The following is a 14468-nucleotide window of genomic DNA, read 5'->3' on the forward strand; positions in this document are numbered from 1 at the left end:
TATAAAATAAAGAATAAAAAAGAAAAAACTTTATAGCAGTGATTTGTAAAGGCGATCGCTCTGAGTCTGAGTTGATACCAAAGCCTGCACGGCCGATGCAGTGTCGAGCTCTTATCGGCCAGCTTTACCAATGGGGGCCCAATCCCGGCCCACTCGGAGGTCCTTTTATCAACCCAAGTACGGAGGAAAAAAACCGTCGTGGGCCCAGCGGGCCCTACCCACCCACCACCGACCACGAGTCTTTAAGATTACCGCAGATCCGATCGGGCGATGGGGCCCCACTCACCTCCACAATACTTACTACTACTCCACCTTTTTTTTTTTTAATAATAATAATAAAAAAAAGGATTATCAAAAAATGACAAATTCTATAGACCATATCACCACGTTTAGTACGTGCCCCCCTTGCCCCTAAGTTAGTTTTTTTTTTTTTTTTCCCCTTCTTTCTCATATGAATTTCATTTATCTGTCTACTACTACTCTACTAAAAATAAATGGTGTATAAATTAGATGTGATTAGATTAGATGTGACGTGGGAAATCTGAAGGAGATAGCTTCGCCTGGGCGGGAGGGGGACAACAGCCCAGCCCCCTTACAATCAAATCATCCATCAAATTTTGTGTCCTGGAAAGCTTTTGATCCCCCACCTTTTAGCACGTTCCTTCCTTTCTCACTTCTCTCTTCTCACTTCTCACTTCTCACTCCTCACTCCTCACTCCTCACTTCTCACTTCTCAGGAGAGAGAGAGTAGAGGAGAGAGAAGGGTGGGGGGGAAAGCAAAATTGGGGACAAAATCACGCCCCTCTCATACACCCGTATCGATCCGTATGATCGTTTGTCCCAAACTAATCTTAATCTGCTGTCGACACGTGTCCATCGGGGAGAGGGGGGGAGCACGCAGAGCCCACTCCTAGGGCAGCCCCAAGGACCACCACTTGTCCATCCCACAATCCAAACCGAAGTGCCCACATAATATATATTTTATATTATTTACCATTTCTTTGGATTTTGGGATCCTTTTTGACTACTTGGTTTTTTTTTCTTTAACCTTTTACTACTTCCTTTTTCCATGCCTTGACTTTATCGTAACCGCCACTATAACCTATTTATAGTATTTAATTAGCCACCTCTTTTTAGTAAAGCCACCCTCATCAACGCCCAAACTTTATATGCTGTCATCCTGGGTCCCACTCTAAAAATAAAATTAATATAATTAACATTTATTTTAATATACACCCACACCATCCATAAAATTAAATATATATATATATATATATAGAGAGAGAGAGAGAGAGAGAGGTACATTTTCTTTTTACAGAACCCCACTGCGATTATGAAGAGCCACCACATATTTGGCTAAAAGGAGCAAATAACGGACCGTGGGGTCCCCCCCGCATCTCGCCAATCCCGGTTTTGGTTTTGGGTGACGTGGAGAGAAATATGGTGGAATTTATTTGGACGACGACAATGATGTCGCTTCATCAACTATACGTATATAACTCTCTATATGTATTCATAAATTGTTCTTTTTCTTTATTTTCAATTTTTTCTTTTTATCCTTATAATTAAATACTATTTTATTGAATTTATTTTGTACTATTATCCTTGATCATAACCCCCAACTTGCATAGGCATAGTGATGATATCTACGGCCCAATTATTTTATTTTCTAATTATCTTTTTTGGTAGTATCTCTGAGGTCTAAATGAGAAAGATTTCTTTATACATACGATATATATATATATATATATATCTATATACGTAGAAGAAAATTTGAGCCTCACTTTGTAATTACGACGTTATCCGATCCGCTTCCTTCCCACGCCATGACAGAGAGACAATCCGACGGTCGCGATCCATCCACGGAGGCCAAGATTCTAAAGCGTCGTCACTAAAGACTAGACCATGCGGTGCTCGTCTCCCGCCTTGCCACGTGGCTCCATTTGGCTCGCTCATATGTTGGTGCCAACCAATCAGGAATTCTTCCCCATGGAATCTATCAAACTGTACCCAAAGATATATACGGCCATTCCAGTGACGTATAAAGACGCAATTGGATATCAAAAAATAATAATAATAATAATAATAATAATAAAGGTTTTTTTATTCATATATTTTTTCCCTTACAGGAGGTATTTATTTATCCATAGACAAACGAATACTAGTTTTTTTTTAAAAAAAAAAAAAGGAAAAAAGAAAAAGAGAGAGGAGAAAGAGAAATAAAAGTCTAGAGTGGAATCCGGAGGACTCCCTTTCTTCTCCTCGCTTTTAGCAAATGGAAACAGCTAATAAAAGCGACCCAAGTTTTAGTATTAAAATAACACCTACGTTGCTTACAATAAAATAAAGAGAGGTAAAAATAGAATAAAGGAAAGTGTGAGTCGAGAGAGAGAGAAGAGAGTGAGCACACAGCATAGGATCAGGATATTTCATATTTGTGTGGATGTCGTCAGGCTTAGACAACAACCAAATAGAAAATGGAAAACTAGCAGAGATAGAGAATAATAAAACGGAGAATATAAAGTTGAGTTAGTAATTAAAATAGTGATATAAGTAAGAGAAATAAAAGAGAGAGCGGTGGTGGAGTGGGGGCCAATTAGTGAGTAAGAGGGCAAGCTTTAAGCTTGAAGAAGCTTTTCCTGTCCTACAAATAGCACCACACTCTCCACTTCATTTCTTATCGAGTGACTTCCATCTAGTGGAAACCAAGCCAAACGAAACGAAACGAAACGAAACCATAGCCACCAAAGCTTTTCTATAAGGAGGAGAGTGAGAGAAGGAAGAGAGAAACTAACAAGTGTGTTGTTATCGTTGTCGTTGTCGTTGTTGTTGTACTATTGCCTTATATCTCTCTCTCTCTCTCTCTAACTCTCTAACTCTCATTCATTCTTCTCATCTCATTTGCGTGGACGCCAAAGGACTAAGTTGCATGCTGTCCTCCTCCGAGGTAAAAGTCTTACCACTGCTATTACTACTACTACTACTACTATTATTACTATTACTGTTTGACTAAAATTTCAAGTGAAGAGAACTTTTCATTTGAAAGGCGTCACTTGGTCTTCTGCATGTGCGTTAATATGAACCTTCCTTCTCTTTTCTCCTGCAGGGAAAGACATAAACATCCTGCGATCCATAAATCTCCAACTCTACTTGCGATTAAGTAATTAATTTATTAATTAAGAAGATGGCGGTGGCTGTGTGTAGAAGCTCAACAACGACGCCGTTCCGGTTGGATGCCCTCCTTGCGCCGGCTTGGCCAGAGCAGACCAAGGCTGCGGCCGCCGTCGAAGAGGATGATGAGAATATTGCTTGCCAAGGGCAATTCGACATATGGAGCTCGATCCAATCGCAGAAACCTCCGCCGGCCGCCGCGCCGGGGGCGACGGATAAGGAGGATCTCCTTCTCCCGCCTTACGTCCACCCGCTCATGCGGAGATCTCCGAGCCTCCTGAGCGAGAAGAGCCTCGAGATCTGCACGGAGAGCCTCGGATCCGAGACCGGCTCCGACGGCTTCTCCTCCTCCCTCTCCGACATGGAAATCGACTGCGATTCGTTGGACTCCGGATCAGAGGAGTTCGGTGGGAACTACTACCATGAGAGAGCGGCGATTACAGAAGTACAGGTCGTATCCAAGCTCGCGTCGAGGAGTAGTTACAACGAATTGGTGTCGGTGAACTACCATTGCTCGGTCAGCAGGCGCTCCCCGCCGCGATCGTTCCCCCCGCCGCTGCCCTCCATCTCGCGACGCGACGGGCCGTGCTTGCAAATGAGGCCCCACCGCCGCGATGGCCGCCTCGTAGTCGAAGCCGTCCACGTCCCTTCTCATAACTACCTCCACGCCCAGCGCCAGGGCGGCCGCCTCCTCCTCTCCTTCATCGACGCTGCTCCCATGCAAGACGACGTCGTCGTGGAAGAAACCAAGCAGCAAGAAGAACCCGAAGAAGAAGAGGAGGAGGAGGAAGAAGAAGAAGAAGAAGAGTTGGAAGAAGAAGAAGAAGAAGAAGAAGAAGAAGAAGAAGAAGAAGAAGAAGAAGAAGAAGAAATGGAGGAAGAAGAGGAAGTGGAGGTGGTCGATCGGGGGGCGGTGGTGGAAGTGAAGGTAAGCACGCAGCCGCAGCAGCTCAGCGGCGCAATGAAGGTCCACCGCTCGTCGCTGGTGATCAACAAGTTCGTCGGAGGCACCCCACAGATGAGCAACCAAACAAGATGGCCGGAGATTTCCATCCAATGTCACCAAGAATTGCCAACGTTACGACGCACCGCATCGATCACCACCACCACCTCAGCGACCGCCGCTGTCGTCGCCGCATCCACGCTTCTCACCGACAGCTGCGACAACAACAACAACAACAACAAAGGCGACTTATTGGGGACGACGGACAACAAGATGCTGTTCACGTCGAAGAGAAGGAATAAGGAGGATTTGCTCCACCACATGCGGCGGTGCAGCCAGTTGCGCCGCCCCCTCTTCATCTGGGAGCCTTGTTACATAACCACGTCTTCTTAGCTAGGAACATTGACATCATCTGATTAGCTCGATTGCTACATTATTATGATGACTATTACTAGTCTTATTATTATTATTATTATTATTATTATTATTATTATCGTTGTCGTGTATCGCAAAAGCCTGGTGGTAGTCTTTGCCGGGTTTTCTATGAGTCATTTAATTAGAGTGTTTGGTTCTTCTTTTACCTTAACAGAATATTTTTGTGGTCTTGGAGATCTCTGGGGTGAATCTTTTCTCCTAATCCTCGGAATTAAACCCACGCTCTTTAATTAGTTTAACGTGGAATCCGAATGTCCCGCGCTCAATTCCCACTACGGCTTCTATTAATTCAAGTGGGAGCCGGCGAGGATAACAAAAGTCCGCAATATATACTATATATATATATATTATAATATTGATAAGATTCTATGCGGGAGATTCCGAGGACAAAATTTTAAACCAATTTGAAATGGAATCCTTGTCGTCTGATGCGGGGACCACTGAGATCAGGTTCCTGAGCACAATGTGTGTGTCTGGTTGTAAAAAGGATCTGAGCCCAAATCTTGATCAAATATATCTATGGATTTAGAGACGATTTTGATGCTTCTTCTTTCTTCTTCTTCTTCTTCTTCTTTCTTAGTGCTTGCTTTTTGATGCCTTAAAAGACTTTCCTTTTTCTTTTTTTCTCTCTCTTTTTAAATTTTATTTTGTTTTCTAAAGTCAAAGGTTCTTCTTCTTCTTCTTCTTCTTCTTCTTCTTCTTCTTCTTCTTCTTCTTCTTCTTCTTCTTCTCCGTAGCCCGGTAGCCATTTAGGTGGGGTGTTCTTTTATATATATCAACGGTTGTCAATGCAATAGTAAACATATATGGACCACTTACTACGCTAACAAAAGGTTCAAAGATGGGGGTAAAAATTAAAAAAGAAAACTATAGCTTTGCCATGGACAGCTCCTGGTCAAGAGAATATATAAGAGGGGATGAAAGAGATGGCATGGCAAATGGGAAAGATTGCGTAACGAGCAAGGGATTGTTTTGTTTGGCATAGCATACGTATAGAGAATAGTATCAATTTAATGGATGTTACTAGAAGCCAGAGCATGAATTAGGAAGTGGGGAATCTCACAAGATGAGCATGTCATTAGTGCAACCCCCATTGGAATTGCATAACAGTAAGGTTGAGACATGGCAAAGGCAAAGGAAAAGGCAACGGAGAGCAGGTAAAGCTAATTAAAGACAATGCCAAAAGGATGCACCAAGGAGGTTTGGAGAGGGGAAAAGGGAACCTAATGCTTCTTTTTGTCCCTCTTCTCCTCCCTACTCAAGCTACTAATCATCTCATGGAAGGACAAAAGAAGCCACTTTACTGTTACTAATATACAATTATCACGGCCCAGGCTCCATCTTAAATGCTATTAGAAAGTTGAAAAGTTTCAGAAAGACGGGGAAAGGTATAGGAACACTAAATGGAGTTAGGGGAATCTAATCTATGTCATTAGGTCTCGTATCTTATTAGCTAAAGCTTCAGAGTTGTGCTAAAAGGGGGCCAACAAGGTCATGGAAACTTAGCTGTGCTTTGTTTGCATCAAGTCAAAGGATGTCTAAAGTTATGGCCACCATCATCATATTCACTAGCTATGTGGATGGATGGATGTATGTAAGATTGAATGGCTTGATGTGCTTTTACTCTTTTCTTCTTCTTTTTAAAAAAAAAGTTATTAACTGGTGAGACTTGTGACATAAGTTGGCATTAGGGGACACCTTCTGTTTGTTTTCGTCACCAACATTAATGATTGCATATATTTTATTGGTGTAGCTTTTGAATGATGAGACTATCCTTTTGAGGACCCATGACAACATCATCAACCACAACCACAACCATATATATATATATATATATATATATATATATACCCACTCAATACCCTGATACATGCAACTTAATCGATGACTTGAAAAATAAATAAACTATTCCTGTGATTGAATTGATAGTTCACCGGAATACATGACTTTATGTATGAGTTCGATGTGTTCATATCATGCCAGCATGTACATATTCATGCCATAATTCATTAAGCATCTTTTTAGTCATATCTTATGATATTATTGGGTAATCATTAGGTCATCTAACTCAAAATTCATGGGTAAAACTCCTCCTTGTCCCACCTTTACCATGTTCTTTATCTGCATTCGGTGGGTAATTTTTTTTTAACCCTCTCTTGCGGATACTGAGGAAGCTGCGTAGGATTCTTTTATTTATGTAATTTGGCACATCAAATAATATGTCTAGCTAAGTAAGTTTTAAATTTATTTATAATAGGTAAGTTTTAATTGGTTAAGAGATACACATGTAGAAAAATTGGTTCAACAATTTATATTCTACTACTCTCCAATTTGTTTAAGAGTATGAAAAAATGTTCAGCAATTCTTATTGAATAAAATTACTATTTCAAAAAACAATTATATTTAGTTATACGAAATTTTTACACTTAAAAGATAGAGAGAAAAAAATTGCATTACACAAAATATAATATAAAAAGTAATTGTAAGTTTTATAGAACTCGTGAAATATACTTTCCAAGACTCAACATGTAGTGTTTTAGCATTTACTTAAATTAAATGCATAATTTAATAAGAAGGAAAGAGAAAAGATATTAAAAAAAATTAGTTATATTGATTTCTCATTCAACATTACAAAATGCTACATCTGGGACACATAAAACTAAGTACCCAAAGAATATAATTAGGACAAAAATGCAATACACGAAAAAAGAATATCATTATTTAAGCTAAATAGTCAGTTTACAAATATGCCAGAGGCCTCAAATTGAATATTTCATTGATGATATCTCTATTCACATACACCCCGCGTATCAACAAAGTTGGCACATTTGTATGAAGAATTTCACTTGCTAGTTCTGCAATAGGAAATCAAAACCAAAGACTCAGAAGATAAAATGTCCAAGTCTTGCTCCCATCTAATATAACCACTTACACTATTAAGATCAACTATATAACGTATTGAATAGTTGGTCACTATTATGCGTTTCATCACATAACAAGTGGACTCTTTTTGATTGAGGCATTTCATCTACTCAAAACACGTACAGCTTAACAACAACAGATCTCCCTAAAGATCAATAACAATATGGTAACACGACTTAGTTTGTTATAAACTAAAAATACAAAGAGTGTAATCTGTAACCCAAGCATTCATTCAAACTGCAACATTTTCTTGTCTCTAGCTGAGGGATAGCTTCCACCAATAAAACAGGGTACCTGGTTGCTCCTCTCAGATATAATTGTTAAGTGCTTCATCCTCGCTTTACAGGCCTCTGCACATAAGATCTGTTTGGATCTTCCGTCTTGAGCTTTGGGGGTTTAATTTCACCTTTCTTTCCCTAGAAATAAGATGCAGAAATCAAGTCAAGCTTTTAAGACAAAACCTATACTGGTTGAGCAAATATGTAGATTATAGCAAGGTTTATCTTCTCTCACCTTCTTCCCAGTCTTCATGAAATCTCTCCAGCTAGAAACCTGTGGATACAATAACTTGAGATCAGAATACGAAAGGTTTTAGAACCAAGTGCATCTAAAAGTGTCTAGAAGGGAGCCCTCATCTCAGGATTGGCTATGTTTACTTTCTCAAGAACCAAATTTCATCAAGATTGATAAGTCAAACAGTAGTATATATAGGAGGATACACAGCGATCAGCTGATCACAACCACAAGCTAAGAAAACATTAACCATGAGGTTGGTCAGAAAATTGAATCTTAAATTAGTGGTTCATGAATTTAGGTTCAAAAACCATTTTAAATAGTACCAGATGGGCAAGTTTTCCATCTATTAGGAACTGGCTTCAAGGCTACAGTTTGTAACAAGCTTTTGTAAATTGCTTGACCCACAAGTCCTATCCTTTAGATTTACCATTTGAGCAACACATGTTATGAACCTGACTAATATTGTTACTCAACTTAATAAATTTGGATTAGCAAAAAAGAACAAAAAAATCATCGCAAAGAAAATAAAGAGTGAAGGGAAACAGAAATCATGAACATACTCGTTGATCTCTTGTTTCTTCCCACTTTTCCTCATGCTCACGTTTCCTTTTCCACATCTCCTTCGTTTCTTCTTCATCCTTCTTCAGTCTTCCTTCCTCTTCAGATATCTAATCAACAGTATATGTACACACAGCATAAGTTAAGTGTTTTAGTAACCAAAAGTAGAAAAGAATTAGTAAAAACACTATTTGCAGTTTGCAGACCCTCATTTGCATTTTCCTCCTACGCCATTCTTGATCAGTTAAAATTTCACGCACTTTAGTCTTTAACTGCTGTTGAAATTCTTCTGATCTCTCATATTGCTGTTCGTATTTTCCCTGGTCATAGTAGTCAAAAAAATTCTTAGTGAGATAACTAAGTTCTTAACATCATCTACAATGCTCAACCTTTCTAAAATTCAGCTAGAAGACAAGAATATCTTGTTCAAAATATTGACAGCATGAATAGCCATGCATGTGGCACAACACCATTCCCACCACCGCATGGGGCAATGCACACCAGGATTGTCTCTCTGAGGATTATGCCCTTGGAGCAAATTGTCACCTAAGTGACCGGATCCCATCTGTCTTGGACAATCCACTTGTCAAATCACCCCATGTGAGGCAACAACAGTGCTGAGTGCTGACATCTCCCAACCAAATTGTCCCAGGGAGGCAACGGCAGGTTCTGACTGCCAGTCACAAGTGCCAATGCCGGGGGCTTTGACTGGCAGAGCACAGCCCATGCTTTTGACTACTAAAGAAGGGCTAAATGTATATTATCCTTGAACAGTTGAACATGAAGACAAAAGAGAGGAGAATGCAAATTATCAGAGAAATTCCTATGATCTACAAATGAACCTCATATTGAAGCATTTGAAACAAAAATATTAAAAAAAGAAATACACGATCATGAGAAACAAAGAAGTATTTTCTTTTCAATGCAATAAGCCGCTCTAAGAGTCTAAGGGCTCTTATTCAATACATATGTAAAAGAAGCAGACATTTTCACCCCAAAATTCATATCTATTAGCAAAACTTAAAGGCATGAATTGTAACTTACAGAAAACCTCAGTTACCTCATCTACTTGTGCTTTTATTTTAGAAGCATTGTCTTTCTTCAACTCTTTCTTCCTCTTTGCCCTAAGCTCTTCTACAGTTCAACAAAAAACACCAATCATTACAGTATATTGAGTAAAACAAAATAATAAAGAAAGAAGAATTAATTGATTAACCTTAAAGAATAATTTTGGGGAATAAAATGCTCCATGAATATCATGCAAATTAGCTTTAAATTGCATATAACATTACTTGACCGAACTACAAGAACTGAGAAAAGTAAATAGAATATACAACCAATTCACAAAGGCGTAAACGACCTAACAAGTATAGGAAATTGGTGCAGAGTTTGTCTTTATGTTCTATATCAAAATATTGCATTTATCACTACAAATCATACCACAAATCAAAGTTGGATATTTAAAAAATCATAAAAGTAAAGTAGAATGCTGGCAACCAAAAATCCTTTTTTCTAGATTGATACGGAAGCATTAGACAAAAATTGTTAGAAAGTTGTCTCAGAATTCCTAATTGCAACCACAATGAAATGGCAAAAGAGGTGAGGAATGATGGAGTAATTTACACCTTTTGCAGCATTAATTTGATTAAGAAGATATTCCCTTTCCTGTGGGTCAAGCAGTAACTGTTGAGCTTTAGCCAGCGCTGCGCAAAAGCAGAAAGTTACTAATTAGACTAATTAAATAAGAAAAATGGGAAGAAAACAAAAGATGTGTATATATCAGCAAAGATCCAACGAAATGTTCTCTGCTCTTAAAAACTGATAACTGAGGTGACTGGTCTAATGGAACAGCGAAAATTAGAGAGAATATGTAAATTTTCTAGTTGCAAATGATAAGAGAATTTAGAGGCAGGAAAACTAATAAATGAGCTATCACCAGAAACAATTTCTATACTATTCTAAAGGTCACCACTGAAGTCCATGGCACAGTAGTTTCCTTTATCAGCAGAAAACTGCAAATATGTAGAATGGACTTGTGACTTAAAGGGCTTCTACTAATAGACTGACAGATAGCACGTAGGTCCTAGTATAGAATAGATGTAGCTAATTCTTGCACTAAAAGACCGACATGCACAGGCATGGAAGAAGTTATAGCACGTTGTAATCATTTAATATTGAATGAGAATGAATGATGTTTTCTATGTACCATAAGTGACACTCAGGAGTCAGGACATTGCAAAAACTAGACCAAGCAAGATACTCTATTACAAATACTAAAAGTAAGTATGTTCATTTCTACTCTCAAACTCTTTCAGCTCACAATTATATAATATCTAATTATGTCATTAATGATGCTTGAGAGTTGTGCAAATGCATAGGCTAGAGAGGCTAAGACGTTGACAGCCTCAGTCTAAGTACCACAAAACAACTAAAACCATTATGACAAATATTTCATTGGGATTCCATATGCTCAATTTCAGCCACATGGGTATATTGATTATGAAAAATAAAATTTGATGACCAAATGCAAATGCAAGAGGATGATATGCTTCTTCACATGTCCAATTGCTGTTGATAGTTGCAAATTCATTTTTGTTTCGAAAATACCTCCAAAAGCTTCCTTTGCTTGTGGATGCTTGCATTTGTCAGGGTGAACCAGCAATGACAGCTGCAATTTGTCAGCATTTTCAGATACAGTCAGGTACTAACTTTTACAGTATAAGATGGCGATAAACAAGGATTCAAATGTCCTCTCAAACCTTTCGATATTGCTTCTTCACATCGTCAGCTGATGAATCGAAAGGCATGTTAAGATGCTCAAAAGGATTCAACTTGAAGCAAGAAAGTATCCTGGCAAGTGTAAAACTTATTAGCCAGGGAGGATGTAGCAATCAATAGAAGTATATGAAAAGATCTCATGCCAATCATGAATAGCCCTCAAAGCTTCAGGAAAGTGTATCACAATAAATGTTTTGATCTTTTCAATCAAACAAATTTAGAACCATGACTATTGATAAAGCAGCTCTAGATTAGACTTGGTGGCAAATCATCCTAATCCAGTGCTGAATAGCCCTCTAAGCTTCTTTGCAGAGCAGGACAAGCTTCCTAAAAAGACTACAATTCCATAGATCACCATGACAGGTAACATTTTGGTCCTACTGATGATTTATCTGAGGCCCTACCACAGGAAGCAAAACTATTATGGCAGAAAGAGGTCATCCAATTATAGAGAAGTACTGTAAATAGGCTTTTTATAGGAATTTGACAAATCCTGAAGCACCTTCTGCCAGATACTGGGAGTTTGGGACTATACTATCTAAGACCAACTACCTATTCCCTCACGGCAGTTCAAAAGTAAAAGTCCCTTAATGGAATCCTGCAGGGCATTTCACGTCCAACATCCTGCTATCAAAGAAAAATATGCAACAACAAGGACAGAGAGCAACCAACGTTGAGAAAATAAAATAACGCAAGGGAAATTCGCATTGTATCCATTCGAACTTTACGGCTCATAATTCCATCCATATCCGGTCTAATTTTTCTCACTGAGATGCACAAAGTCCCAAAATTCCAATAATAGAGCGCAAGATTTAGCAAGATTAACGGAAGAAAGAAAAAAGATGAAAGAAACAAAGAAAAGAAAAGGGATCACAAAACAAAACCCTAGATACAGTCAAATAAAAATTCACATTATATCTCCACCGCAAATCTCAATCGTAATCCCATCCATACCCGATCAAAGATTTCCCACACGGATGCATAAATTCGAAGATTCCAAGTACAGAAAGACCTCGACATTTATCAAGACACAGATACGTAATAAAATGTTAGAGAAGAGACGAGGGGGAAGGGTTTCTTGACCTCCGGACTTCGTTGTCCCTCTCCACTTCGCTAACCTCGGCAAGAAAGCTCTTGAGAAGCATGTCATCCTCTGTCTCCACCGCCATGGAATCGCTTCGCTCTGCCCCCGTCCTCTCTCTGTCTCTCTCTCTCTCTGAAAGAGGCCTAGAGCTTGCGGAAAGGGAGAGTTTCTTGGTTTCTGGAAGAACAAATAAACGGATTCCCAAAGCGGAAGAGATGGGCCGGGTCGATCGTACTGTTCGAGCCAGTTGGACCCGGCTCAAAGCCCATTAAGTCGTATATATATATATATATATATATATATATATATATTTTTTTTTTTTTTTTTTTACCATGTCTAAAATTATTTTTATTTCAAAAACTTTCAAATCAGTTAAATTTAACGGAGCCTCATGGCTATTTTGATCATTTAGCGGTATTATTCTAAAAACCTATATGTCTTGTGTAAACATAATATGATATTTTGGTCATCTCTGTGTCGTTGAGTTAAATTTAATTGAAAGATTAATAGACTATTTTTATTATAAGTACGTAGACTTATTTGATACTTTTTGAAACACCAGGAGTAGAATGATTTTTGGCATAAGTATAAAATAGTAAAATATATTTAACCTTATAAATTATGGGTGGCAATCAAGTCGGGTTGGAATGTGATAATACATACACGAATATGACTCATTTATTAGATGGATCACAAATTCTAAACATTAATACAATCCGTTTATTAAACAAATTATATGGGTCATAGAAGAGTTATCGAATGACACAAATATTCAAAATTTTATAAATTATTTGGGTTATAAATAGATTTATTTAAATTATAAATGAGTTTTTTTAGTGTTATAAGATGAATTAATTGGGTCATAAACAAATTAGTTTTTCATAAATGAGTTGGCGGGTGCAATCATAAATATTTTAATCGAGTTAAGATAATAAATACGAATGCGATCATTTAATAATTGATTTAGGCAAGTTGACTCATTTACGATTCAAATCTAATTAAACTAAACTCCAAACACTCTTCAAAGTCAAATTAATGTGTCGCTTCTACTTTTGCCACCCATATATATAATATTTTTCTGCATATATTCCATTAAATTTTTTTTAATTTATATACCCTTCTAAAATTGATATTTATATGTATGCCTCCTTAGAATACACTTCTTAAAACTCTCACCGTAAATAAGTCTAGTTAACGAGGTAAATTTAAGATGAAAAATACTAAACTACCTAATAAAGATAGTGTGTAGTTCCTTTTTTTTTTCTCTTTTTTGATTAATCAGAGCTGAGAAATCAGCTAAGGTTTACATCCCGGGCCATTTCATTGCCCGATCTATCATTATACAAAATAGTTTTTAGTTCTAGTGGAATCAAATCTAAACTATTCCAAGCTCTCCCCAAAGCCGACTGTCTCCTTAGTTTGGCTAACCAATCAGCCGCTCTGTTCTATCCTGTACGTGTGTAAGAATCTGATCCTCTTGAAAGACATCAATATATTGCAGCAGTTTTGTAAAGCACCTCTAAGGCACCACGAACAACTGTTCTCGTCTCTGAATATCCTAATGTCTGACAGAGCATCAGTTTTAACAGTTACCTACTCCCATCTCCCATAGGCTTCTCTTAACCCTGCTTGCAACGCCCATACTTCACTATAGCTGGCAGAGTCTGCAATAGTTGGCTCCGCTGCTACCCGCATAAGGGTACCATTCTTATCCCTAATTATAAAGTCGGTCCCTCTCTGATAATCTCTTGCCTTCCAAGAGCCATCAACATTAATTTTAATCCATCCCTCCGGAGGACGTTCCTATCGAACTTTAATAGTGTCATTCTTTAATCTCGCCAAAACTTCCCTATCCTTGAAATAGTCCTGAGCTAGCAATGACTATCTTATTAGCCACCACCCTTGCCGTTGTACTCTTTCCATGAAAAATTCTTTGATTGCGTTCTTTCCAAATCCCCTAAATCATAGCCGCCATAATTAACTTAACTCTAATATCTGACTTCTGATCTGACTCCCGCTTTTGCTCTAACCAGTCTAGACCAACCAAGAAGCTTGGACCTC

The 14468-nt window shown here is 38.3% G+C and overlaps 2 protein-coding genes across 3 annotated transcripts; one reads left to right on the forward strand and one right to left on the reverse strand.

Annotated features, from left to right (window-relative positions):
- Positions 1-2684: 2684 nt before the first annotated feature.
- On the forward strand, positions 2685-4733 carry LOC140775196 (uncharacterized). The gene is made up of 2 exons (XM_073118474.1): positions 2685-2947; positions 3107-4733. Exon 2 carries the CDS (start codon positions 3185-3187, stop codon positions 4505-4507), a length of 1323 nt encoding a protein of 440 aa, XP_072974575.1. The 5' UTR covers positions 2685-2947; positions 3107-3184; the 3' UTR covers positions 4508-4733.
- Positions 4734-7199: 2466 nt separating this feature from the next.
- On the reverse strand, positions 7200-12571 carry LOC140774836 (J domain-containing protein spf31). 2 transcript variants are annotated; one of them, XM_073117981.1, is made up of 10 exons: positions 12407-12571; positions 11305-11395; positions 11153-11213; positions 10171-10248; positions 9606-9679; positions 8752-8865; positions 8548-8655; positions 7985-8023; positions 7766-7887; positions 7200-7404 (listed from the first exon to the last, which is right to left on the reverse strand). In XM_073117981.1, the coding sequence occupies exons 1-9, from the start codon at positions 12490-12492 to the stop codon at positions 7801-7803; spliced, it is 738 nt and encodes a 245-aa protein (XP_072974082.1). In that variant the 5' UTR covers positions 12493-12571; the 3' UTR covers positions 7200-7404; positions 7766-7800. The 2 variants fall into 2 exon arrangements, with proteins under 2 accessions (XP_072974082.1, XP_072974081.1); XM_073117980.1 differs by lacking the exon at positions 7200-7404 and having other exon boundaries at positions 7440-7887.
- Positions 12572-14468: the final 1897 nt, after the last annotated feature.

The sequence above is a fragment of the Typha angustifolia genome, chromosome 13, assembly GCF_048772165.1.
Source record: "Typha angustifolia cultivar Huaian chromosome 13, ASM4877216v1, whole genome shotgun sequence".
Lineage (NCBI taxonomy): Eukaryota > Viridiplantae > Streptophyta > Magnoliopsida > Poales > Typhaceae > Typha > Typha angustifolia.

Coding starts and splice junctions, on each gene's coding strand:
- LOC140775196 (XM_073118474.1), top strand. CDS start 3,185: ATGGCGGTGGCTGTGTGTAGAAGCTCAACAACGACGCCGTTCCGGTTG.
- LOC140774836 (XM_073117981.1), bottom strand. CDS start 12,492: ATGGCGGTGGAGACAGAGGATGACATGCTTCTCAAGAGCTTTCTTGCC. Junction 8,866..9,605: donor TAAAAGCACAAGTAGATGAG/GTAACTGAGGTT, acceptor TACTATGACCAG/GGAAAATACGAACAGCAATA. Junction 7,888..7,984: donor TCATGAAGACTGGGAAGAAG/GTGAGAGAAGAT, acceptor TCTTATTTCTAG/GGAAAGAAAGGTGAAATTAA.